The sequence below is a fragment of the Equus asinus genome, chromosome 23 (assembly GCF_041296235.1).
Source record: "Equus asinus isolate D_3611 breed Donkey chromosome 23, EquAss-T2T_v2, whole genome shotgun sequence".
In the NCBI taxonomy this organism is placed as follows: Eukaryota; Metazoa; Chordata; class Mammalia; order Perissodactyla; family Equidae; genus Equus; species Equus asinus.
In genome coordinates, this window is record NC_091812.1 from 48256556 (window position 1) to 48283256 (window position 26701).

The window sequence follows — 26701 nt, forward strand, 5'->3', positions numbered from 1 at the left end:
TTGAATCATGCTAATAATGTAACCATTATGAATTAGATGCTTTATGTACATTTTCTGCAATCTTCACAATTACCTGGAAAGATAAGATATAATAATACATAGATATAAATTATAAATAATGAATTAGGGATCAAAGTTATTAATACATTTACCCAAAGTCACATATTTGTAGGTTTTAGAGTCAGGATTTGAACTCAGGTTCTGCCCAACATCATAGCCCACTCCATTTCCAATACAGCATTTTCTTTCAGAGTTTGGGGCATTTTATTTTCTCTCTCTGAGGGATTTTTTAAAAAAGAAAATTGGTTAAAATATCTCAAAATGGAAATTGGAATAATTCTAGCAGTGTCTTAATCTGCAGCCATTTAGCTTTCAAATGCTTTTCTTCAAGCGAGTGTTTGTAATTTAGACTACTTCGAGTTCAGTTCAGAGTTGGTGGCAGGTGAGTACCCAAATGAGGTTGATGCCAAGCCTGGGGAGGATTAACATCTTGGCTTTGTGAAATAATATTTGATAGACACTTCAAAATTCAATCTCATTTCCTCCTGTGTTTTTTCATCTTCTCTCTTTCTGGAACTCCTGTTAGTCTGTCAGAAGTTGAAAATCCTGCCTTGATCCTCTATGGTTCTTAGATTTTCTCTGATATTTTCTGTCTTTTTGTTTTAGATTCTAGTAAAGTCTGCAAGTTTCTCAAATTTTTTAACTACTTTATATTGGTACTCATACTTTTAATTTCTAAGAATTTCTAAGAATTCTCTGGTTCTCTTTTGATAACATCCTTTTTTTAAAAAATAGTTTCTGTGTATTCTTAAGCTGTAGTTTTTTATTGTGTGTTTAACAGACAATAAACAATTATTTAAGTTTTCTTTCCTTCTTCTGAGGTCTCTGTATTTTTTGTGTGGTTCCACTGATCTCTTTCCTTCATGTTGGAGGCTGTGGGAGATTGTATTTTCCGAAAATGGCCACAACTGTATTTCTGGTCCCACAAATGCTTTTAGAATCTTGCCACTCTTACATCAAGAGGTGGAGTCTGTTTCCCTGTCTTTGAGTTGGGTGGGCTCTGTGACTGCCCCTATGAGTGGAATAAGGAAGAAGTGACTCTGCATGACTTTCAGGACCCTGTCGTGAAAGGGAACGCGGCTTCTCCCTCTTCCTTCCCCTCTTGCTCTCGACTCCCTCTGCACTCTCAGTGTGCTCTTTTGGAATCCAGCCATCATTCTCTGAAGAGGCCCAGGTCACACGGTGCACTGTGGATGGCTGTTTTCAGCTGCAGGCCCCAGCGTCCCCTGCCAGACGGGTGTGAATGAGCCTGCAGCTGACTTCACACTCCAGCCTTCAGCTGAGGCTCCAGTCATCAAGGAGCAGAGACCAGCAGTCCCTGCTGTGCCTTGTTTTGTTTCCTGATCCACAGAATCCACTAACCTAATAAATAGTAGTTTTATACCACTACATTTTGGAGTAATTTGTCATGTAGTCCTAGTAACTGGAAGCAAGGCTTTCCTCAAATTCATGGTTAGATTTGTTTGGTCATTCACATTGAAGAATGAAGAAAAAGAACAGCTGATTTGGAGTGTTTTGTTTAGAGACAAGACTTGGTGACTGGTTGTCTTTCCTTTAGAGTGAATGGGCTATGAGCTGGCTGTTACGCTGGGTGACGCCCAAATGAATACACTGGTCTTTGTTCTGTGGCACTGCCACTAGGCACCTAGCTGCCTGGTGCTCCCTTAGAGAACTCACCCAATTCTTGTTTGGTTTTAGCCTGTTTTATGGAATACACTTTTCTCTTTTTCTCCCTTGCAGGTAAACGTCTGTTTCCAGTGGGTTCTGCATGGTTGGGGGAGGAGCATGTGGGGGTTGGTCATTCTGAGTGTAGACGTTCAAGTATTGTGCCTTGTGTTTTCCCGTCCTGACCCTCTTCTGGGGTGTAGAGCACCACTCCTCTTTTCTGTACGCGTCTTCCACGTGCACGCTAGGCCGAAGGCTGAACCTGCTTCTGCTGCACTTCCTTTACCAGCAGTTTCTGGCTTTCATATACAGTTCTTGAAATCTTTCTTCTGTTGGTGGCCCTTCTCCCTTTATTCTTGTTGTTGTTTGTTGATACTTTTTCCTGACGTGGAGTTTTGGTAAGGAGAGGAAGTTCATCTTGAACTGGACTTTGGGCCTTTTTGAATCTGTTGCCTGACTGTTTACTTTTATAGAAATCTTTCATGTCATTCAAGTTTGAAAATGTGCTCCACATATACCTAGGAATATGCCATACCTTTCTTTGTAATCATTAAAAGTTTACATTTATCTGATATTATCAACTCCTTATTCCTAATTTTGTATCTATGTGCTTTTAATCTGATTGAGCTAATTGGGTGAGGGTGTCCTAAGTTTTGTCTTTTTTTATGTTGAGTAGGTCCCTTAGGTTCAAAGATCTTGTGATGTTTGAACCTATAGTTTGTTGTGGCTGAGTAAGCTTTTCTGCTTCTAAGTGTCCTTTCTTTGTGCCTGAGCAATTAATGTTAGAATTCTTCATACCTGACCTGCTCTCCTCTGGGCCAGAATGAGGGAAACGGATTAATCTTGTTATTTCTTACGACCCATTTAAAAAAAATCTGAGATGAGGACCTTTCTTTCTTATAAGTCTTCAATGGTAGGGCTTCATAACAGAGTAAATTTAGAGAGAATAGGAACAGAGAGGAATAAAGATGAATCAATAGTTTATCTTGTAAGATTAATACTATTTCTAACATTGAGAAATAGGGTGAGGGATCAGTTTGAGGAATGCAGGAAAGATTATGATTTCAGTTTTTGGTTTTATTTAATTTGAGACGATCACATATCTGAGTGAAGAAATGTATAGTTAGTAGTTGTAGTAAAGAGTCAAAGATGTAAGGAGTAGATGAAATATCTTGAAGATGTGAAAGAAATAGCAGATAAATTTAGGAAAGATCTAAATTTGAAAGGCAGTAAGGAAAAGAGGAGGTAGAGAAAAACAGGACCTAGAAAAGTCTATGTGATGAATTTCATTGAAAGCATGTTAAAAGATATCAAATGCCCAGAAATATTGTGTAGTAAGCTTGAATATATGTTGAAAACTTTATTTAAAATATTTCTTCATATGCACAGATTTATATGTAGAAACTCTTTAAAAGAAGATAGTTTTCAAAGAAAAGATTTATTCAGCAAATAGCTGTTCCTGTCCTCAAGTACATCTCAGTTAACTGGGGAAGAACAGTTATGCGCACACTTACGTGTAATGCAGAGTAGAGAGGCCATCATAGAGAGAGGGTACTACGGAGACTGAATGCTATTATGTGTAAAAATTGTAGCTTGTCAGAGAATTGTTGTTTCACATTAAAACTATTTTTTCTCTGTAACATTATTTCACTCTTTTCTAAGAACACCTCAGAAAATTAGCTTCTGTTGATTTGAAAAAATAATCAACAGGGTTTGTATACCTTTAGTTCATAAGTGAAGCTTTCTCCTTGACTGGCATATGGAAGAGGCTGGGAACTGGACACTAGCATGTTGAGTCCTGCCTCTGCTGGGAGAGTAGTGAAACCACAGGCAAGATTTCACATGGCAAAGGATAGCAAGCATTTAATTTATTGAGGGATTACTGTTTCTGGTTGTCTGCTGGAAACTTGAAACATATCGTCATGTTCATTTCTCACAACCACCTATGATATAGGCAGCATAATTTCCTTTTCTACAGAGTAGGAAAACAGGACTCGGGGATGTTAGTAATTTGACCAAGCTTCCTCAGCTAGTAAATATTAAAGTAGTAATTTACATTTAGATCTGTTGTCTCCAAAATTCTTACTCTTTTATTATATCTGGTGTATGGATGGGGAATGAAAGTAGTAGACATAGATTTTTACTTTTGGGGATTTAACAAGGACAAAAAGAAAAGATGATACATGGTAAGTTGAAAGATGATGATGGTCAGGTGAAGTTTAAAGAAATTGGGACCGCCTAAGTGTGTCTGAACTGAAAGCCGTGATTCCGAAAGCACAGGACGATGAGAGAGAATGAGCAGAAAGAAAGGAAGAGAGACAAAAGATCTGAAGATGTGAGATTGGCTAAACAGGGCACCATGAAAGTTAGTTACTAATTTTAAGGTCTAAAGCATCTAAAAATTAAATTGCTATCAGTTCTGCTTGCCATGTGTTTTTCTCTCTTACTGAGAAGATTCTGCAAAACTCACTATGCAAAAGATTCATATTATATATGTTAAAGATACGTGTAAACTGTGTAAAAACTATTTGTAAAGACTGTGTGTCATAATGGTAGCAAATATCAAAAGAAGCTCACTACCGAATGAGTGAGATTGAGGCAGTCTATGGAGATTATTAAGGATAATAAACTTCTCTGTTGTCTTTGCTGAAGGGGTTGGTGTTCCTCTAGACTTATTGAGATTTGAGTGGGTCGGTGGTCCTCAAGTAGTGATACAACTGGTGGTGCCCAGAAAATTCCTTGTGGGATTGCTGTTTGGGATGTTTTTATAATTTCATAAGTGACTCAGGCATTAAGTGAATATCTGGTTTAAACTAAATATCCTTACAAGAAAGTATCTTTATTATTGTTTTTTTCAACGGTGGTGAAAAGTTATGAGAGGTAGGACATGAAAGATCCACCAGATCTAGATGACCTGCTGAGATTTCCTTTAACTTTAAATGTCTCAGATATGCTATAACCAGAGTGTACATGGACAAACTCTATAGTATTATAATTCATGTATTCTTCTAGTGACAGAAGACAGCGGGGGCATTTATTTTCTACATTCTGTAGTACCGTTTGCTGCTTATTAGAAGGAAAGCATGTTAAAGAAGAGATTTCCCCCAAACAAAACAAATAAACCCCCACAACAACTACCTGGTCTTCAATCAATTCTAATATGATAAAGTCCATAATAAAAGGAAGTGCAGACGTTGAGAGTTACATGTTTCCATTTAATGCAATTCTCTTTCTCATGTGAAACCATGTCCCAAAGTCTTTGACTATAATGTCAAAAACTTTTTCTCTGAAATACTGATTCTCTGCTTATTATTGGGAGTAGAAAGTGAAGCCATTGGATATTGGAGGGCAATCAAGAAGCTACTGGTACTGTGCATATTTGCAGTTCTATAGAGATAGATTTCAAACACTGTTTAAGAATTGTGTAGAATCTTAAGTATTTAGAAATTGAACATGGAGATCCTGTTAAAGAATTTCTTTAAAGTTGAGTGATTCATTATATTATAAATGAGTTCCTTTCAGCCATTTAGCAATTTTGGCTCTTTTCCCCCTCTTTTCTTAAGGCCATATCTTAATTTTTATGATCACAAAACTGTACTTTGCAAGTACTTTTTAAAAATGTTAGCAACTTCAAAGATCAAATGAAAATGAAACTAGAAAAGTTAGATCTTGTAAAAGAAGAGAGCTATACTAGAAATTTTTTTAGTGTCTAAAGAATTATAACCACACTTGACACTTTCTTAATCTTCTCTTTCTATTAACTTATGAAACCTGGAACTGGAGGCTTAATGGTATTATTTCTTCATTGTAATTATACTAATAAACATCTCTGTCCATGACCTTGGAATTTATAGTGCAGCAGGAAAGATTTACTGACTTATGCTTTGGAAGAAAAATGAGATTATTACTTAAGTAGATGCATGTTAAGCACATGCAATTGCATACCATTTATTCCAGTTCGTTTGAGCTGTAACTTGTCTTTAGATTTTCTTTCAAAAAATAGAGAGGGTTCTTGTTAAATCCGGATTCCTGAGAGATCTTTGTTATATTATTAAGGCAACTACAAAGTAACTACTTTACCTTGAAATGTGCAAAAGGAATCAATAGGCCTACAAAACTGCCTTTTAAAAAAATGTTTGAAATCATGTTTTTCCTGGTAGCCTGAATATCAATGTGTATGACTTTTCCGGGTTTCTTTCTTTCTCTGGTTTTGTTGCACTATTAAAGTCCCTTATAGTTAAAAGGTGTTTGAGTATTTTGGCTTTGATTTCTTTTCTGTCCCCTGCCCTGCCCTCCTGTTTGTTTGTCTTGCTTTTTGTAAAGAAGTACTACTTACAAGGAATTTTCCGTTGGGTGCCTTTACTTTTCGTCTTAATCAACTTTCCCCCGTGGTTTCTGTTTCCTTTCCACTCAAGTTTAAGTCTATAAAGATTTTTAGTTTTAAACTTTTGATTGTGAAACACAATAGAAAGGCCAAATAAGTCTACAGTGAGCATTCACATGTGAATCTACTTCTCAATGATGTACAAGTCCAATCTCTTTCTCTTCTAATTTGACTTTATTCAGCTGCGGTTGGCATTTGATCTCTCGGCACTCCATGCTTAAATGAAGCTGCATTTTAGTCTGAAATATACATTTCAGTCTGAAAACCAGAATTTTCAAGTGATGTAAACTAATTGTAATTTCGTAAGTGATATTTTTACATTTATATTATGCCACATAAAATATGTAATGACTGAAGTTAATTTTTGCCATTGTTAAATGAGAGTCTTTAGTTTCTTTAAATAATTTCCCATGTGGTTAATTGAATTGGTAATACACTAAAAATACTTTATGTAATATAAATATGCAATTTTATAATCTTATGACTTGTATTTGCTCAGTGGTTTGTTTTGTTACTGACTTCAGAGGGATTCTCTGTGATCATATAAACCTCTGTGTGCACTGTGGCTTCAGGGACTGTGTAAGTTTTGTTAGCATCTGTCCTTGCGTTAGATATTATTTTCTCAGCACTCTGCTAAGTAATTTGAAAGTAATCTCACCTAATCTTTAAAGTAATTTTGGAGATAAATATTATTGTCTATAATTTGTAGATGAAGAAACCAAGGCACAGAGAATTTAATTTGCCCCGGGTTGTGGGGCTGGCAATTGGTAGAATAGGAAACTGAACCCAGAGATTTTTATTGATGAGGATAATAGTAAGACTTTCTCTATTAGAAAAAAATTATTCCCCCGAATGCACTGATGTGAAAAATGACCCAAACTGTATACTTTAATTACAAATATTCCATGGTTAACTATGAAAATACTTTTATTTGCTGTTTCAATGGGCCCATTTTTAAATTAGTAAAGAGTATAATATAAGTTAAAGGGCTAACCAAAATTTATTTACTCTCTGAATGTGCTTGTTTTAGTTTTCATTCATGAGACTTAGTGATGATTTTGTTTCTGAAATATTAATTTGTGATCAATTATAGTAACCAGCATTAGGATATTACATTTGTAACCGAATGAGCATAAATTTAAATGCCTCAGACTTTGGAGGTAATTATCTAATCATATGATTATATTTCTGACGTGATTAGGTGGCAGTATTTAATTCCTTTTAGAGGTAATTTTACCCCTATGTGGAACTATGTAGTCTAAATCATGATATCTTTCTGTTTATAGGAAACATTTAATTAACATGCTCAAGTTATATTTGGAAGTTTAGTAATATTTCACTGCTACATCACTAACTTAACGTGCTATCAGAAAAGACCAGTGTTTGCTTATCTTAATAAACTGCATTTTATGTTAGTATTTTCACAATTAAAGGGTTACCTAATGAATATGACTTTATAGTGCTTTGATCTAATGGAATGCTGGCAAGTATTATTTTCTATGTTTTAATTCCAGAAAACTATATAACGTGGTATTAACCTCTATAAAATTAGAATGCCTGAAACTGTAAAGGATAAAGCACATTTGTCAGTTTTGTCTTCTACAGCAAAAACCTGGCCAAATTCCAAAACATAGTTAGGGAGGTATATGCGCCTTACAAGGATTGTCTTTAAGAGTACCAACAAGGAAAATCACAATGATAGATGAAACAGGAAATACCTTGATAGTGGTTTTATCTTATTTCAGGAGTAAAGTTAGAGTATCAAAGTGGACCACAATCATCAAGAGCGCTTCTGTGATGGAAATAGAATTCATCTGTTTTTCTGATCTAAGTCGTGTGACATAGAGTCCTTGTGGAATTTAGAAAATCATTTATTTGTAAAAAATGTGGATTTAGGGCTTCTATGCCGTGTCATGGCTAAAAGACTTAAAAAGATGCAGCTTTAATTACAGAGGGGGTTTGACAAAACCCCCTAAATCAGATGGCTGTGTATTATGATGTGACTATCAGCTGAAGAAATACTAAGGTCCTTATTGCTTATTCTTTGAAAGGAAGACAAATCATTGAAACTTTCTTTCCAAGGCATTGGATAAATGATATTGATTAAATTTAACTATATGTGTGTGTGTGTGTAGTTATATAAAATTTTCATCATTTGATAAGAGATTATAAAACTGAGTAATTTCTTATTGTTGTTTAGTAAAGCACATTTAAGAAAATCAATTTCAATTACTATTGTTATGATATCCTGTATATAAATTTAAACTAAGATTTTGTGATGAAAGTTAATCTTATGAAGTTGCATTTTTTGATTGCATAAAGTTTATACGTATTATGCTGAAAATAATGGAAAAATACTAATAAGAAAAAAGAAAAGAGTATTTCTGTTGCCATTTTGGTGTATAACTTTCAAAATTTTAAATGTATACATTTATGTATTTACATGCATATTAGTAATGTATATCATATATGTATTTAAGAATATGAGATATCATGTTCTACAGTATTATAATGCCCCTTTTCAGATTTATAAATATGTATGGCCATTTTTAAATGTCAGTAAGAATAATTTATTTTCAATAAGGGAAAGAAAAAGAACAAAGAATTTCTTAGATATATTTTCTCATTAGATCTTTTAGAGTGGAAAATATTAAATTAAAACATGATAATACCAAACATAAGTTAGAGAAGGCTTTGGAAGAACATGTTATTTATGAATTATAGTTGTACAGATAAATTTGTTTTGATTTGTAGTGTACAAACTCAACACTTTCCTGTAAGGTAGCAATATACTTTTATCATATCTTTATACTGACTAAAAGTCAAATGACTTGCTGTAGTTTTTAATATTTAAATTCATTTCTTCTACTGATGGTCCAGTATTAAATCAGGTTGGAAACTGATTTTCTAAAGTATCCACTGATGATTTCATAACTGTACAAATTCTAGAGTAACTTGCCGTATGTGGGAATAGAACTGTATCAGTCAGGAAAGCTTGTGTAATGTTGTTAACAAGTGATTCCAGAATTTCTTTCAGTGGCCTTACTCGGGTGACTTCTCACCTGTTATACCCGTCATGGATCAGCTGGGCTTCTGCTTCCTGGGTTCCTCATTCTATGAATAAGGCTAATAGAGCAGCTCTTATCTTGGATCCTGTTGATCTTGTGGTAGATGTCTGCATGTATGGCATTGCTGGTCTTGTGTCTGCTAGGAAGTGACATTTTTTACTTCTGCCCGAATTTCATCAGCCAAAGAAAGTCATTTGAGTCAAGCTGGACATCAGTGGGACAGGAGAGTGTACTTTCCCCTCAGGGAGGTGAAACAAATGCAATCCACTATAATAACTATGTTTTTTTTTTTTTTACTTTACAAAATACAGAAAAGATAAAGAATCTGTTTTCTAGCTAACCATATTGACCAAATTTGGTATAACTTTACATTCTAACATATGTGGCTCTTTTCCTCTGGTTTGTTAGCAGAATTGTAAATAGTGAGCCGTAATGTCTAGTTGGCACTTTTGTCTCTTGCCCTAGAGTTTTTATTAGTATAAAAATAAGAAGATTATTCAGTGTGTTATGCTGTTTTTCTTTGAATAAATGTGAGTGTTCTAGACTGTCTAGACTCGGTTAACCACATTTTGGTAAAGCATTTTCTAGGCTCCAGAAGCCACATGCCTGACATTTCTAGGAGTCACCATAGATGGTGATCTTGCTCACTTAGAAGGCGGAATAGCTGTGTGTTTTTCTTCAGGTAAATGGGTTGGTTACAGACAGATCAGAAATGTAAACCATGCTAATTTTACGGGAAGCGCTTTGTAATCCAAATAGCACTATTTATTCAGTATGTATGTATACACACACACTTGGGTACATGCACTCACACGTACACATCCTCACAAAGGAAAATTTCGTTTGAAGCAAAGCTATAAAATAACGTGTTTTGCTATATCAAGTTACTTCCTTGGAATATATACATTTTCAACTGTTAGTACCTGAACAAAGAAGTTTTGCTAAGCACAGTTTCTCAAGAAATTGCACTGAGGCTTGGGCCCAGCCCTCTGCTTTTTCCTAGTACTTTGTTTGAACTTGCTAACTGTTGCTGAAACTGTGCTTGTTTTAGATGTGAGCCTTTGTCTTTGTTTTAATAACCTATTTAGTCCTCAGCTTCAGTCTCTTTTTCTATGATTCATAGGCATGAAGCGGGATTAAAAATGATATATTTCGCTCAGATATGTTAAAAAAATAACTTTCACGGTTCATTTATCACATAATGGGAGAGCTGGTACCAACCCATTTAGTTATTTAGAAACCTCACTTAATGGTTATTGTCAGTGGTGACCTTGTTCTAAACATTTTTTCTTCAAAATAGCCCAAGATAATAACCAATTCGTTATTGGTAAAATCTAAAAAAAAAAATTTTAAACTATAGACCAAATAATGTAGTTCTCCTTAGAAAATAATCACTAAGTTTAATTATTAACTCACTTTTTGGTGCCCCTAAAATAATATGTTCTTTTCATCATATATTTCTACTGTGACTCAGAGTTTATGACTCTCTGTCATATGATTCAAATAACTTGTGGGAATTCATATCGTTATTAGTAGAAATAGAAAATATATGGCTAGGATGCTGAATTTATATAAAGTAAATATTTAATATGTACTCTCTGAGTAATGTAGAAGTGAATTTGATAGAATGCTCTTTAGCATACTAAGGAAAACTATCTGTTACAAGCCAGTTCTTTTTAAAATCCTCTTTTATCTAGTATATCACTGAATCTTTATCCTCAAAAGTGAAATCTTATTAAACTCTCGTTAGAGTCCATCTGAAGATGTGAATGAGCTGTTGCAGTCTGGCCAGAATGATCTCTTGTGTTTATCCTAATTTGGCAGCTATGGTTTGTAGATGTGATCCCTGAGACAGAGATCAGAGAATGCTGCTCCACGGCAGCTTCCTTCAGCAGCTTCCCATGGCTTTCTATGATAATAGCTGACAACGTTTTAGCCATGGAACCCTTATTTGAACAAAATCTTATACAAAAGCTCATAGAAAACATTAAAGCAAATTCTGGTTGAAAGATGAATGGGGGTTGGGAGTCCACTATTTCAAATGTTTCCCCTAAGATGTCTGGATGCATCTCTCTGGAGCACTGTATAAATGTCATTTGTGAAAAAGTCTAGTTTTCTGACCATATCTGGCCTATATGTAACTTTCTGGTCTTTTCTCCTGCCATTCTCAATAGTGCCTTATCCTTCAGCCATACCTTACCTCTTGTATTTCTCAGAACACGCCATTTTATTCTGCTGAGAATGCTCTTCACAACACTGAACACCCAGATTTAATACTAGCTGCTTTTAAAACCTCTTCTCATCTTTCTAGATAGGAAGTCATTTCCGATAGGAGTATATTCTTTGTATTTATTTATTTATATGTCAGACTGCCTGCTTTTGAACTCTGGCTCTGTGTAGTCCTGGTCAAGTTGCTTGAACTCTGTGCCTTAGTTTCCTCATTTGTGAAATGGAAATCATGGTAGTACTAACTCACAGAGTTGTTATGAAGACTGCTCGTATTCATGTTTGGCGTAAGTACTCAGGAAGTGTTAGCTATTATTGTTATTGTTATTATTTATGGCTTTGGCATGGAGAGGCATACAATAAATGTATGTTGAATGAACAAAGAAATACCGTAGAGTCACCTCCTGTGTTGAGGTTAGGTTTTAGAATCAGTGTATAAGGCAAAAATCTTGCATAGGCAAAAATATCTTTAAGAATCCCTTAGGGAAATCTAACAGGGGATACTTGATAGTAGAAAAATGATTGAGTTATTTTGTTTTTTTTAACTCCTTTCAGTCTACCCAATTCAATGAACTGTTTCTATTTGTTTTTATTCCTTTACAATGTCTCTTCTGGAAGGGCAAATTAGAGATGACATATTCTAAACAAATCCAAAACAGCCAGATTTTCTTCTGTGTTGGAATATGTTGCCATTTCTTCAGTTGGGCACCAAATGAAGAAGTTGCTTTATGTTCGGGGCCAAGTTGAATGACAGTACATTTTTTATTCAGGGGACTCCGTCTCACTGTTGCCTCCCTGTTAGAGTCCTGGCCGGATCAGGTGCGTGGGAGGCGAGGGCAGCTAGGTGAAGCAGCAGGTGTTGCTGTGGTTGCGCTTTGCTTCGTCCCTGTTTCCTCTCACAGGCTTGCTGCAGGTAAACGTTTATGACCCGGAGTGGCACCAGAGCTACTGTATTTGAATCGTTGACCTCTCTTTCAGTTCCCTTCCTGTCCCCATCTCCTCTCTTTCATCCCTTTCAGAGTGAGTGTAATGAACTTCTTTTAAATCAAATGCACCTCTACTTTCTTATCTGTGATTAATGAATTTTGTACTAATTACTAATTCTTCTGTTACTATAACATTATAATATAATCTGTGCATTTCTGGGATTAAATTAGTCACATAGATGACTTTTTCCGTAGCAGCTGAAATCTCCTTAACAGGGGGAGTTAGCTACAAATGCTCATGTTATAGAGCTTGATACACTGTTGTGATAGCATGGAGATCCTGTAATAAATATTTAAAATGTTGATGTTACACTAGGCAGCCAGATTGCAAGATATGCAGGGAAAATTCAATGCTATTGTTGCTAACTTATAAAAGAAAGAGATGCAGAGATCTCCAATGCTCTTTGAAAGGTTAAAAAAAAGCAGCAACACAATGTGGTATTGAGCTATATAAAATTCCATACTATAGTGGAGTGCTATAAAATTCATCCTTATTTTGTAAACATTTATTTTTTATTTCATTATACATTTTATAAGTGATGACAGTGATCCTACTTTCACACAAGGAATCTTCAGTTGTGTATGCTTTGATTTTTTATTTTTTTTTGAGGAAGATTAGCCCTGAGCTAACATCTGCCAATCCTCCTCTTTTTGCTGACGAAGACTGGCCCTGAGCTAACGTCTATGCCCATCTTCCTCTACTTTATACGTGGGACGCCTGCCACAGCATGGTTTGCCAAGCGGTGTGTAGGTCTGCACCCCAGATCCGAACCTGCAAACTCCGGGCCACCGAAGCGGAACGTGCGAACTTAACCGCTGCCCTACCAAGCTGGCCCCTATGCTTTGATTTTTCATTGAAAGTACTTCATTATATTACACTAAAGTCCTTGTTGGAGTTCATTTCACTATAAATGGAAAGCAGCCATTTAAATAGATTGCAATACTTTACTGAGCACTTGATAAATAGGTGAAGTACTGGTTTTACACTTCCATGGGGATTTCCCAGTTAGTGGATTTTATGGAAAATCTGGTGAGATGGTTACTAATATCATAGTAGTGATAAAGAAAAAAGGTTTAGATTCAGAAGACTTGGGCTCACATTTTGGCATAAACCCACTTAGTAGTTTCATGACCTTGGGAAAGTGACTTAACTTCTCTGATTCTTAGTTTCCTTGGGTAAAAATAGGACTGATGATGGATCTACCTCACTGGACTATGAGAAATCAAAGGAGTTAATGTGGCTGCTGTAAAATGCTTGTATGATGATGATGATGTGGTTCACTTGTCCCTCAGCTATTTTTTTCTCCCAGGATTTGGGGGAAATAAGTCATAATAGTGAACATTTATTGAATACTTACAGGGACAGGCATTGTTCAGGAACAGACCTAGTGCCTTCATACAAAGGTGAGACGCTTCAGGTAGTGAATGTTCGTAAACGTTTGCTGTTCAGAACTTTCCCCTTGTGAATATACCTCTAACACTGAGATAGAAATCAGTGGTAAGACACTTGAATACACAAAGATTCATCCAATGAATTAACTTTTAAGAAAAGACTCAGACTTTGTTTCATTTACATTTAACTTTAAAAGAACCTAAGTTTATTTTTCTAATTTAAATTTGACCTTCAGATTCTCTTAAATAATTGAGTTTTACTCAGCCAATATTTGACTTACTTTTATTAATATTATTTAATAAACAGCATATTCTAGATAAATGGTCATTTAAATTCTGTAATGCAGTGAAAATATTAATGTGAGAGTATTTTAATTATTATTTAGAATTACCTACCCTATTATTCAATTACATCACAAAAAGAATTTTTGAAATTGAAAAATTCTTCCAACAATTCTTTTTATTTAAATGTCAGGAACCCACCTATATGAAGCCCTATATAAATTATTCATAATCTTTCAAATTATTCTTAGACAGTTGTTTTAGGTAATTCTCAGATGATTTTAAAACAGCATTTAATTCTAAATGTTATTTTTCTACAACCTAATTCATAACTTGACTCACTTAAAATATTACCAGGGAATTCAGCAACTTTTTGGATCTTGTTAAGCCTAGGATTGTCAGCTGTGTGAAGTGTTTGGAACCTGATGGGTAGTCTGTAGCTGATAAGGTCCAACAGAAGAACCTATGTGTATTCTCTCCCCGTGTATTTCTTAGAGATTCATTGAGAGAAGGTAGAGGTCATAAAAGAACTGATTTTGTTATAACAACATCATGATGGTTGTCACCTGCATCTAGTTTCTGTCTCATAAGGTCTGTAGTGCAGCTAAATGCAGTTTGTTTTACACTCCGAGAAAACGTTACTGCCACATTACTGCTTACATGCCCTGTGTCACAATAAATCTAGCTACCACTTGTCTGTTCTGTACTTTTCTGAGTGTACTTTCCAGTTGAGAGAGCGCTCACGATTCTATTTATTATCCTCTTTTTTGTCATTTAAAATGTTCTTTAACTATTTCTCTCCCACATTACCTCATTATGTTCTGACACTTTTAGTCTGCCAGAATTTTGTAGTATATATTTGAGGCTTAGAACAAACAGCATTCAGTATCTTTTGAACACTTTTATGAGGTTCCTTTTCTTTCCGTTATGTTTTACTGTTGATCACTTTCAGCTAGTTGACTGGGAAGGATTAACTTTTTCATTTTATATTAATGAAATTTAGGAGGACGTTTTCAAAGGAATATGTGAGAATATGGTACCAATAATCATAAAGCATTTTACAACAAAATCTTACAGCATACTTTGAAATTTTAAAGGTGAATTTTCATCGCTCCTTTGCTCCATATTTTGATAATCATCTACCATATGGCCTATTTATAAAAATAACTTATTTTATACTTGTTTTTGTTAATTTTCTTTTACATTTTTCAAGCGGATAGAAATAGGTATTTTAAAAAGTATATATATTTTTATATATATTATGTACATGTATTAATGATGATGTAGAAATAATACAGAAACTCATAAGTAGCCACATATAGGTGGGGATTTAAACAAGACTGTGTAATGACGCTACATGTAGAAGTGTAAGTATTGCGTTAGTTATGCATATTAAATTTATGTAGCCTTTTACGATTTATAGGATACTTTCACATCTGTTGTCTTACTAGACATGTGGATTCTAACTAGAACTGTCATTGATTCAACCCCAAAAGTGGGTGACTTATTTGATCTTCAACGTCAGTTTATAAATACGTCACCTACCTTCTGCCTGGGATTCTTGTGAGAAAATAATGAAAGATGTGTCCCTAAGGAAGATGACTTAAAATTGCAGAACTTTTCTTTCAAATTATCCATATAAAATACAGAAGACTAAGACTGAAATTTTCCTATAGAAATTTTACCACATACCAGGATCTTTTACTGTTGTATATTTATTGTAAATTCTCTAATTGCTTCTCTCGCAGATTTTCAAGCTTTATTGTAAAATCTCTTATTCTTTAGTTTCATCCCTGACTTGTATGCCCATTGTAGACTTGCTGGTTGTATCATTTTAACTTTATACTTTCTGTGGCAACCTGCACAGTTTGATCCACTCAGCAGTTACTCAGTTCTTGATTAATATAGCGTTCTAGTTGTCACATTATAATAGTAGGGCTGAAGACAGTGCTGTTTCCTTTTCCGACATTAGTTTTCATGCCCTGAGATGTTTTACCCAATTTATCACAATCTAGGAATGTTTATTCAGAAGTTACAGGCAGACAGCAGTAAATTAAAAAAAAAAGTTAGAGATTTTTTTTCCTGACCTAGGAAATGTAGCTTAGTTCTTTATAACACTTGTGTTGTTGTCTTGCCTTTCATTTTGTATGGCTAACTTTTACACCAAATTGAATTAGCCATTAGCTTTTAGTCTGCAGGAATGTGGATCCATACATATTTCCCATTAGACAAAAGAAAATCTATAAAAGCGATATCCCCTGGGGCTCAGTCTTCCTAGCTGGCCTAATGGTCTGAAGCACTGCTATACTGTACCCTCATGAGAAGGAACTGTGTGGGATGATGCCCGTAACATCCAGAAATATTAACTGGAGAGTTGTGCCCATTCTTTCAGATAACTTTAACTTTTGTGCTATACCACATTTATTTATTTATGTATGTGTTTATGGCGAAGAAGATTGGCTGTGAGCCAACATCTGTTGCCAATCTTCCTCTTTTTTTTCCCCCTGCCCAAAGCCCCAATACATAGTTGTATAGCCTAGTTGTAAGTTGTTCTGGTTCTTCTAGGTGGGACGCCACCCCAGCATGATGAGCAGTGCTAGGTCTGCGCCCAGAATCCAAACTGGGGAACCCTGGGCCACCGAAGCAGACTGTGAACTTCACCACTTGGCCACGGGGCCAGCCCTCTAAACCGTATTTATTAATCAAATATTCTGATTCAGGGAATTCATGTTACAAATTTTATATTTTTGAAACTATTACTGAACAAAATTATAAACTTTGTATATCTTGTGTAGTTTAAAATTAGGGTTTGGTGAATGAGACATTCAATATTTAGGTAGCCATATCGTTTTCATAAGTTTTGTGGTTTTTATTTTTAAAGAACTTCTTTTTCAAAATAGACCTCCACTGATGATGGTTGCACAACTCTGTGAATATACTAAAACCCACTGAACTGTATACTTTAAAAGGGTGAATTATGTAGTTTGTGAATTATATCTCAATAAAGCTGTTAGTTAAAAATATTTCCACTGCGCAAAGTTTTATCATAGGTGCAAACTAATAGAAGTTCAATTTATATTTACAATTCATTTTTAAAAATGTTAGCCTTAATAAACATTTAAAGCTTTAGATGTATGAAATTATGTGACTTAAAAAAAAATTTGTGTTCTTATTCAATAGTAATACATATTTATTATACACACTTCAGAAACTATAGATAAGAAAAAAGACATTTAAACATATATGTTTTTAATATTCATATCTGCCATGTATTCTATCCCTAAGCTTTCCCTCTACTTGGTATCCTTATTTTTCCTGCTAGCTTTCATGAGTAGTAAATACTTTTTGTGACCATCTTAAGAAAACAATCAAATGTAGAAATATCTTCTTATAAGAGTAGTTTAGTGAAAGCATTGACTTTTTTTCCTGGACTATGACAGTTTTACATGAAGGTGAGCAAAACATCATCTAAAAAGAAATACAATAAATATATTGCAGAATAGATTTTGAAATACAGTCAGTTTTGGATTTTGTTGTAAAATTTTGCTTTGAAACATTTTTGATTTAAAGTGAAAACTCAAGATCTTTGATAAATCATATTGTGGCATTGGTTCTTGTGTAGGTGGAATTTTTTTTGTCTTTTTAAAGACTCTCATTATCATATTTAGCACTAACTTTCTAACAGCTAAAATTGTTCACAACACAGTTTAAAGATAAATGCAGTATCAGGCTTTGAATATTTTTTTTTTGTAAATATTAAGACCTGAGTACAAAATGAGGGCTGTGTTGTGGATTAAGTGAAATATCTCAAGGCTGTGCTGTTCTGATAACTGAACCTGAAGTGACCTTTCTCAGACACAATTACAGAGCTGTATGTTTTTCCTTTAATTTCATCAGGGGTTTAATTAGTATACAAATAAAACTTCCCTTATCTTCCTTTCTACCTAATTGGCTTGTCTTCGCTTATATATGAAGTATGTGAAAGTGGGCTGTAATTAGGGTGACCGTGTTAACCTTTTTTCCTCAAATGTACTGTTGCCTAAAGGCCTCAAGGCCTAAAAACAGTGCTTTGGATTATTGCTTTGCAATCACTATGGCTGTCCCATAGGTTTTCTCATGAGCAGAAGGGCTTTGGGTGCTGCAGGTTCCCACTGCTTAACAGGATCTTCATTCTTCTCCCCACTAAATGTTTATTGATTATCTCGCTGTTCCAGGCTCAGCTTCCAACAACTTAATATCAGGTGACAGTCAGGAGAGTTCTCCAAGTAATTAGAGTTGAGCATTGGGGGAACAATTAGGAGCAGAGTTATTAAACTTGATTTATCCTATTCTCTCCTGAACAGTTTCTTGGATATCAGAACATCACACTTTCACAATCTACCCTCGTTGAGAAATTAGTGGCTAACCTGCTGCTTATCATTGTTGCCTTGCTGCCTAGAGGCACACCCTCTTGGTTTCAGTCATTCGGTTAGAAATATTAGAGTCCATAAAGTTTATCATGGGTTTTAATTAGATAAATCTGAACAGGAGAAAAGAAAAGCTGAACTAAAATTTTATATATCTGCTATATAATATATATTATGTATGGTGTAGGTACATATGTTTGTATATGATATATATGTGTACACATATGTAAATACATTTTTCTTTCTTTAAAGCTCAGTGTTAGGATTTCTAAAGATTCTATTTTTGTCATCAAAAACAAAAAAGGTGATTATTAGGGAAAAGACATATTATTGAATCACTTTCTATGTCTTGGTGTTTTGTACACATCTCCATGAACCTTAGGATCCATTGATGTATATAGACTCCATTGTGATGTCCCTCAACTCTTTGAAATGAAAATTCTGTGTCTATAAGTTATATGACAACAATTATCCTTTTTTCAAAAACTATATTATCTCCTAATTTTCTTTCTTTTTTTTTTTTTGATAAAGATCAGCCCTAAGCTAACATCTGCTGCCAATCCTCCTCTTTTTGCTGAGGAAGATTGGCCCTGAGCTAACATCCATGCCCATCTTCCTCTATTTTATATGCGGGACACCTACCACAGCATGGCATGCCAAGCGGTGCCATGTCCGCACCTGGGATCTGAACCCGTGAACCCTGGGCCATCAAAGCGGAACGTGCGCACTTAACTCCTGTGCCACCGGGCCAGCCCCCTATCTCCTAATTTTCAAACCAAGGAAGTGTAATCCATATCACTTTGTTTATACCACTTTTTGTTTATTTTCTGTAATTTCAGTCTTAAAATAGGCTATTCTGCTACTCTCTGAAATAGTGCAGGCTTTAGAAGAGGTTGGTGGCTCCCTCCCATTGCCCCTGAGAGATGAAGATAAAAGCCAGAGGAAACAGGAAGATTTAGATCATCGTAAAAATTCTAATGCTGTGAGTTTTATCTTCTTTGAAAGGGTATCGTAGGATTCCTGAAAAGTCAGTTGTGTTTTACAATGATTCCAAGGTCATGTGTTCTCTCAGATTGGTGAGCTGCAATCTGGACAAGGCTGGAGACAATATCTTGAACACTCCTCACAAATATAAACCTCTAGTCATAAGAGTTACTGAGCAAGAGAATTTGAATGGATTGGCACAAATCTATCATTTCTGTTGGAAAAAGAATTCAAGCTTTATGTGTAACTGGTGGTGGATCATTAGTTTTATCTTCACATTTGAAAAATAGCATTTTTCACTCCCTGAAAGATGTCAGACATACTGCCTTTAAAAGGATTCAAATGAGTTTTACTTTTTTAAATAAAGAAATCTTGTGACACTTCAATGCCTTTAAATATCTTAACATTGGCACAGAATAAGTAGGTTTAGCATGGCTTTTAAAAATCTATTCTTTGTTGTCTTTTTAAAGTTGGTTTGAATAAGAGACTGTTTCCATCATGGGATGTTCTTGATGTTCTGTTAATAATAAAGATTTAAAATAAAATATGATATCTAATAAGTAGTCACAATTTGCTTATTTTTAATTTTTTGACTTGTGTTTGATAGCAACTTGACTGTTTGAAAAGTGAAATACTCAATTTAAAAACTTTTAACATTTTTATATACCTGATTTGACTGATGATTTCTTTCAGTTTACTAGCGCTTAGACTGAATTAATTGTTTTAGCTCTATGCAGGCAGCTTGAGTTTTTTATACTACCTGTTGTGAATGCATTAACAGAATACTATTAGAAGAATTTGAAATCCTCGCATTTTGGTTATTTTTTACTGGATATTTGAAGCATCGTTGTGTTAATGTGTGGCTAAACTCTGAGCAAGAAGAAAAAATATTATGTGTATGCAATCAATTATTTAGTTCACTGTCTAAGAAATTTAATGGAAAAACTGTTTGATAAGCTCATATTGTAGAAACTTCATAGGCAAAGGGATGAGGCTTTTAGTGCTAAGGGATCCTCTGGTCCCTATACTGTTTTACATCCTAGAATTTTAAATGAGGTCTAGAAAATATTCCTTTAAATTGTGAGTTTCTGATTCTAAGACCTTTAGCCCTAAAGTTCCAAGATAAAGTTGTACACGTGGATCTTGAGATTTTTGTGCTAGGTGAATATTTCAGATTAAAGCAAATAGCAAATATCAATCAACAGATTTTATACTTCTGTGACCGGGAAAATATTTATGGGATATAAATAATTCCAAATGCAAGTATTATTCAAAACTTTCTCTGTTGAAACATGTTAATCACATTTGTATTGCTATCCTTGACGTGAGAGTTATTTATGGGAAGTAAGTGAATTTTATTTTAGAGTCTGATTTGTTTGTTCACCGATACATCTAAAGCCACCTAACTATTATAGATATATTTATAAAGAAAGCAGTGGTGCTATTAAGTCTTGGATTCCCCATTCTCTTGTAGGTATTGCAATCCACCTTCGTCTCAATCACATACACACTTTGGGCATATGATTGTTCTTGTTTTAAATAGATTCTAAATTTCATATGCTTTCACCCCTGAAATCTTTGTTTTTTTCATCATTAAAAGAAAATGCAACTTGAGATTTTTATAATCAGATGTTTTTACAAAGAATAAAATTTATTTGCCTGGCAGTATGTTAAAAAATAAAATAGAATTGTATTTTGTAGCTAAACATTTTTCAAAATCTTAGCAGTTCTGTCATTTCTAATTAGTAAGTATGTAAAATTTTTGCAGAAAATTTGTTAAACCTTGATGTGTAATGACCCAAGTGTACTTCTCAGTCAGTCTGTGTCCTTCTTTGTTTAATAGCCTATGGCACAAATTGAAGTTAATTATCAGGGCTGACAAGTAACTCTGTTTTCTGTCTGCTTGCAGAGCCTCTCCGAGGCAAAGATGGAGCTGAGAAGAAAAGATCAATCTCTGCGTCAGCTCAATAGACATCTTACCCAGCTGGAGCAGGACAAGCGTCGACTGGAGGAGAACATCCATGATGCAGAGAGTGCCCTCCGCATGGCAGCCAAGTGAGCATTTGGACCTTGGGGAGATCACTTAAAACAGACAAAAGATCAATTCTTACTTTCATGCTCCGGGTTTTAGCCCTGGATAATACAGTGTTAGAAAACAAAAGTACAGCTGTCTTTCTTTGAAATTCTCTGATATATCCTCAAAAAAGAAAACTCTTGACTCAATATACTAAATGTATATTTTATTGAGAGACTTCAGAAAACCATAAGTTTCTGTATAACCTTTATGTGTACTTTGGGCTCTGTTGTAGTGTTACATGTTTGAAACTATGTTTTCATTAATATGAAATGTAAGACTCTTTATTTGAAAGTTTTGCATAGTTTCTTCTATCATATATTGCTCATCCCCTTCTGTCCTACTGCCCTCCAAGTTTTGCTCTGTGTATATTATAGTATACTAATATTGCAAGTAACATTTCCATAAGGAAATGTTAGTATACAATCAACATGTGTATCATTGCATCTTTTTAAGTGCAATAAAAACATATTCATCATGGAAAATTCATTTCATTTTATAGCTGTGTATTCTAATATGTTAAACAGAAAAAATGTACAGTTTTCAGAGTGGGCAACGATGTAAATGTGATGAGAGTGTTTTTCCTTTTACCAGGTAATCAAGTTGACATACACTGTGAAGTTCAAATTGAACAGTTCTCTTGGGTATTTTTATTTGTGCCCCACATCAAATTTTATGGAATACTTTAAGACAGTCCTTTGTACAATAGCATGGCTTAAAGAAAATCTATTTATGGATTAAACAAACGCTTAATTTTAATAAACTCAGTGATTTCTAAATTTGGAACTCTGGATTCCTGTACTTTCAAAAACATGTATATTAATTAAAAATTTTTCTGAGACAAACTCTCTTTTTAAGCATAAAACATCATGAAATATGAATTTAGTCTGTAAAATAAATCACGGAACAGAGAATTTGCAATCTTAGGATATCCACAGCTTTGCCAGTGGGCTTGGAAAATCACTCATAGGTAATGAAAAGATGAGTTTATACAAGGCCAAAATACTGGCATGTTTCAATTGCCACCAGTAGTTTTTTTGAAAATTGTAAAGCTCTATAACATTGCACCACCATATAAGATATATGTAATTGTCATTTTTAAAAAATATAAGTGTGACTAAATCAGCTTTTCGTTGTCACTGTTTGGTCTTATTTTCCCAATGTCAAAGGAGAAGCTTAGCCTAGGTAATTTCTAGTGTGTCTTATAGCTCTGAAAATTCTGGGATTAATGAAAACAAGATTAGAAAACCTCCAGATTCATATTGTGTCTTCAAACCTTGCTACTAATTCAGGAATTTGGCATGTGTATGATCTGTGATCATGGACGCATGTTCTTATAACACTAAAGAAAGCTGATTTGAAATTTGGAGAGCTAATACATTATTTACAGTTCTCAATTTATAATTTACCATTAAACTTTTGTCTTCAGCATTTTCATTCACACTTTTTATTTCATTATTAAGGCTAAATTCAGTATACAAAGTGATAGAAGAAATTAGTAACTTTGCATAGTTCTAGTCAGGGTCATAGAGGATTTTTGTGCAATTTTTATAGCATAAAAAGTCTATGTAGAAAGGAAAATATTATTTTGCCTAATATGGTCATTTATAAATATATCACCACCACTAAGATTTTAAAAGTTTTGTTCATTATAAACCAAAAGAATAAAAGTTTAGCCTTTCCAGCACATTTTAAATCAATAATGTAATCATAATTTCTTTTTTTTCTTTCTTTTTCACTTTTTTTTAACTTTGAAGATATCCTTGAGATTTCCCGCCTCTAATTTATGGCAGGCATAACTGAAGATATGAGTTAAATATGAACATATACCAGTTAAATATGAAAATATGTTTAAGTTTTACACTTTTAGAAGGAGTACAATGATAACCAGCCTTTATTTTTCAATAATAGTGACTTATGCTAAAATGTGTAACAGTTGTAGTAAGGCTTGGGTTTTACTAACACCTAATTTTTTATTTTTTTATAGAGACAAAGAATGTGTTGCTAATCATATGAGAACAGTAGAAAATATGCTTCATAAGGTACTGTAATTTTTCTTACATATTGTTCAATTTATATTATGACACAGTTCTCCTAGTCATTATTTTTATCAACTGCAAAGTACTGTAATTCATTTTATACTTCTTTAAAAATAAATCAACAGAAAGATTCTTTTAAATGGCTGAAAATGTATTATACAATGCTGTATTGCATAGCTATTTTTCAGAATTCACTTTATGTACTTAATAAAACTATGAAAATAGTGGTTTCCCCAAACTGGTATAATTGCACTTGAATTATTTGTGGTCTTTGCTGCATGAACCAGAGGTCATTAAGATTCTTACATGTCTCATAATAATAAAATGTTTGACCACATCGTCTAACCTCTTACCACTCCTAAATCTACTATCCTATATATGTATATGGAGAGACATAATGTATTGTACTTGGCAGTACTCATATACCTTAACTAGACAGTAATGTTTTTCAAGTTGTAATTTACCTTCTTATAAGAATATATTCTTAAAATAGAAAGTTAATACATTTAATATGATTATATTATTCTCAAATTTAATTACTTCTGTATGATAAATTGACTTTTAATTTGTAGTGATGAGCACCATAACAAGGATAACATGCTATTACTAAAAACTTAATATATTAACTATGTTTTGTTAGCATTTCAGATTCAATGTTCTCACTATTTCATTATTTAAAAATAGAGAAATTTATTTGTGTGTTTCTGTTACTGTCTAATAGGCAATTTGTTGAAAATATAAATACCTAGTACTTTTAAGATATATGGGATTTATGAATGAATCATATTTAGAATAATTTTGTGAATCAAATTTGTTATATAATATAGTTTGTAAATCAATTAAAAATACCCTAAAAACTAACCTTTTTAAGGAGATATTAAATAAACATGAACAAACTAATATTTAATACATTTTAACATTTTAGAAACACCGGGCCTCTGTATTCTTTTAGATATTGAAAGTGATTAGCATTATTTCATAATGCCAAAAGCATTCTGAAAAAAAGATCTAATATTCTGAGTGCTATTTTTTTTAAGTAATATTTGTTTGAAACTATGATGTCTCCCCCTCTCCATTTAAAAAAGTGTAACTAGTCAATATAGTTTAAATATAGTCACATCAAATCTGTATATGCTAAAAATCTGAAATTTAAATTTGTAGGAAAAGAGACATCTTTCATTAGATTTTTTTGTACTTGGTAAGACTTTGGGTAGGAAAAATCAATTGTCATATATATGGCATACCTTTTTATATAGTTAACTTTTCCTTTGAAATCTCATTGTTTGTTCATCTTCCCAGCTGGAGGAAAAAAATGTGGGATAGCAGCTGTCTTGGACTTTGACATCAGAGAAAAACCATTATCAATATGAAATATAAATGTTGTACCTTATCCGTTCCTTATGAGAATGGCAAAATATATTTTTTAAATATAATAAAGACTGATTGCAACAGGACAATTATATTCATACAGCTCTTCAGTTACAGTTCATCTTTTGATTTGCGTGTCTTATGGAAAGACAGGTGCCCGCAGCACTGGCCTGCAGTCCTCTAGATCTGCTTTGCTTTCTGGCTTTTTTTGCCTTCAAATTTAATAGTTAATTATTTTGATTTATGTATTTGGAATTTTCTAATTATATAATGGTTTTTAAATTGTAAATTACTTTTCAAGCTTGAAGTGAAAATTTAGGAAAGGCTGATTGATTATTGGGCTAATTCCCTTTTCTGTGAAGTTTGGGTGAGAAGGAATTGATGATAAGGAAGTGGCCCAGGGAGTCCCTCTGAAGCTCTCAGTTGGTTCAGCCCACCTGTCCTCATGCGGGAGTTCACAGGTTTACTTTTCTGGCCACCTTGGGCCGTGCAGTGGCATTTCAGTGTCTTGGAGAAACTAACAGTAGTATAGAAGGAGGGTCTAGGCTCTTTCATGGTGCTGTAAAAATGGTGTGTTTACATCCAGACCCTTTAGCAAAGTTTACTGTACATAGTCAAATAGTATAGCTATTTATATTTCTCAAGCACATGTGTTTTCACATCAGTTGTTCTAGAATAAAACTATTTTTTACCTTCTGAGTTGAATTTTAATACTAACTTCTGACAATAATCAAATAGAAAAAACTTGTTTTCATGTTAACATTGTTTCTTTTCTAACATTTTAAAGAACTTAAACTGAATGTCTTTGTTTTTAGGAAAAAAATTACATTTTGTTAATGTTATTAGTTTTTAAATTTGACACGTTGCATTCAACTTTTCAAATCCTAAAACTGTATAATACAAAGCAGTTGACTAGATATTATATTTTAAGTCTCATTTGGGACTGATGCTAGTATTTAATAAGGAAGCCCAGTCATTTTCATTTAAAAGCATATATTTTTCAAAGAAGCAGAAGTTTTATTTTAATTGAATTTAAATATATATATTTTATTATGCCCATTTTTAATGTAAGTCAGAAGTTAACTTTTTATTAAGAAACTTTTTTGGGGCTAATTTCAGGTTATTGGGATTAAGAAAAATAAGAACAAGAGAAAACAAAATCGTCATCACAACTTTTCGTGAGGTGCATTTTTCATACAAACACTTCTCTATTTAGTTGAACTCTCAACTGCTTTTTCTATTTTGCAAAAACCATAACTATGGAACTTTTTAAAAAAATGACCATTTTAAACTGTACACTTCAGTGGTTTTCAATACGTTCACAATGTTGTGCAACCATCACAACTCCCTAATTCCAGAATATTTTCCTCACCCAAAAAGAAACCCAGTAGCCATTACACAGTAACTCTTTATACGTCCTTGTCCCATTTTGTGGGTTATCCTTTTACTTTCTTAATAGTGTCTTTTGATGCACAAAAATTTTTAACTTTGATGAAGTCCAATTTTTTTCTTCTGTTGCTTGTGTGTTTGGTCTTATTTCTAAGAATCCATTGCCAAATCCAAGATCATGAAGATTTTCCCCTATATTTTCTTCAAAGATTTTTATACTTTTAACTCATATTTAGGTCTTTGATCCGTATTAAGTTAATTTTTGTGTATGGTGTGATGTAAATATTTGACTTCATTCTTTCACATGGCTATCCATTTATCCCAGCACTATTTGTTCTTCCCCCATTCAATGATCTTGGCACCCTTGTTGCAAATCAA

General features: G+C 33.8%; 1 protein-coding gene across 10 annotated transcripts in view; it reads left to right on the forward strand.

The window, feature by feature from the left end:
- Nucleotides 1–26701, forward strand: part of CCDC171 (coiled-coil domain containing 171) — a 295440-nt gene that overhangs the window by 186344 nt on the left and 82395 nt on the right. For all 10 annotated transcript variants that reach the window (XM_070495543.1, XM_070495541.1, XM_014843487.3 and 7 more), the window contains 2 exons: nucleotides 21363–21508; nucleotides 23515–23569. In XM_070495543.1, coding sequence (XP_070351644.1) covers nucleotides 21363–21508; nucleotides 23515–23569 — 201 coding nt within the window. The remainder of the gene's footprint in view (nucleotides 1–21362; nucleotides 21509–23514; nucleotides 23570–26701) is intronic.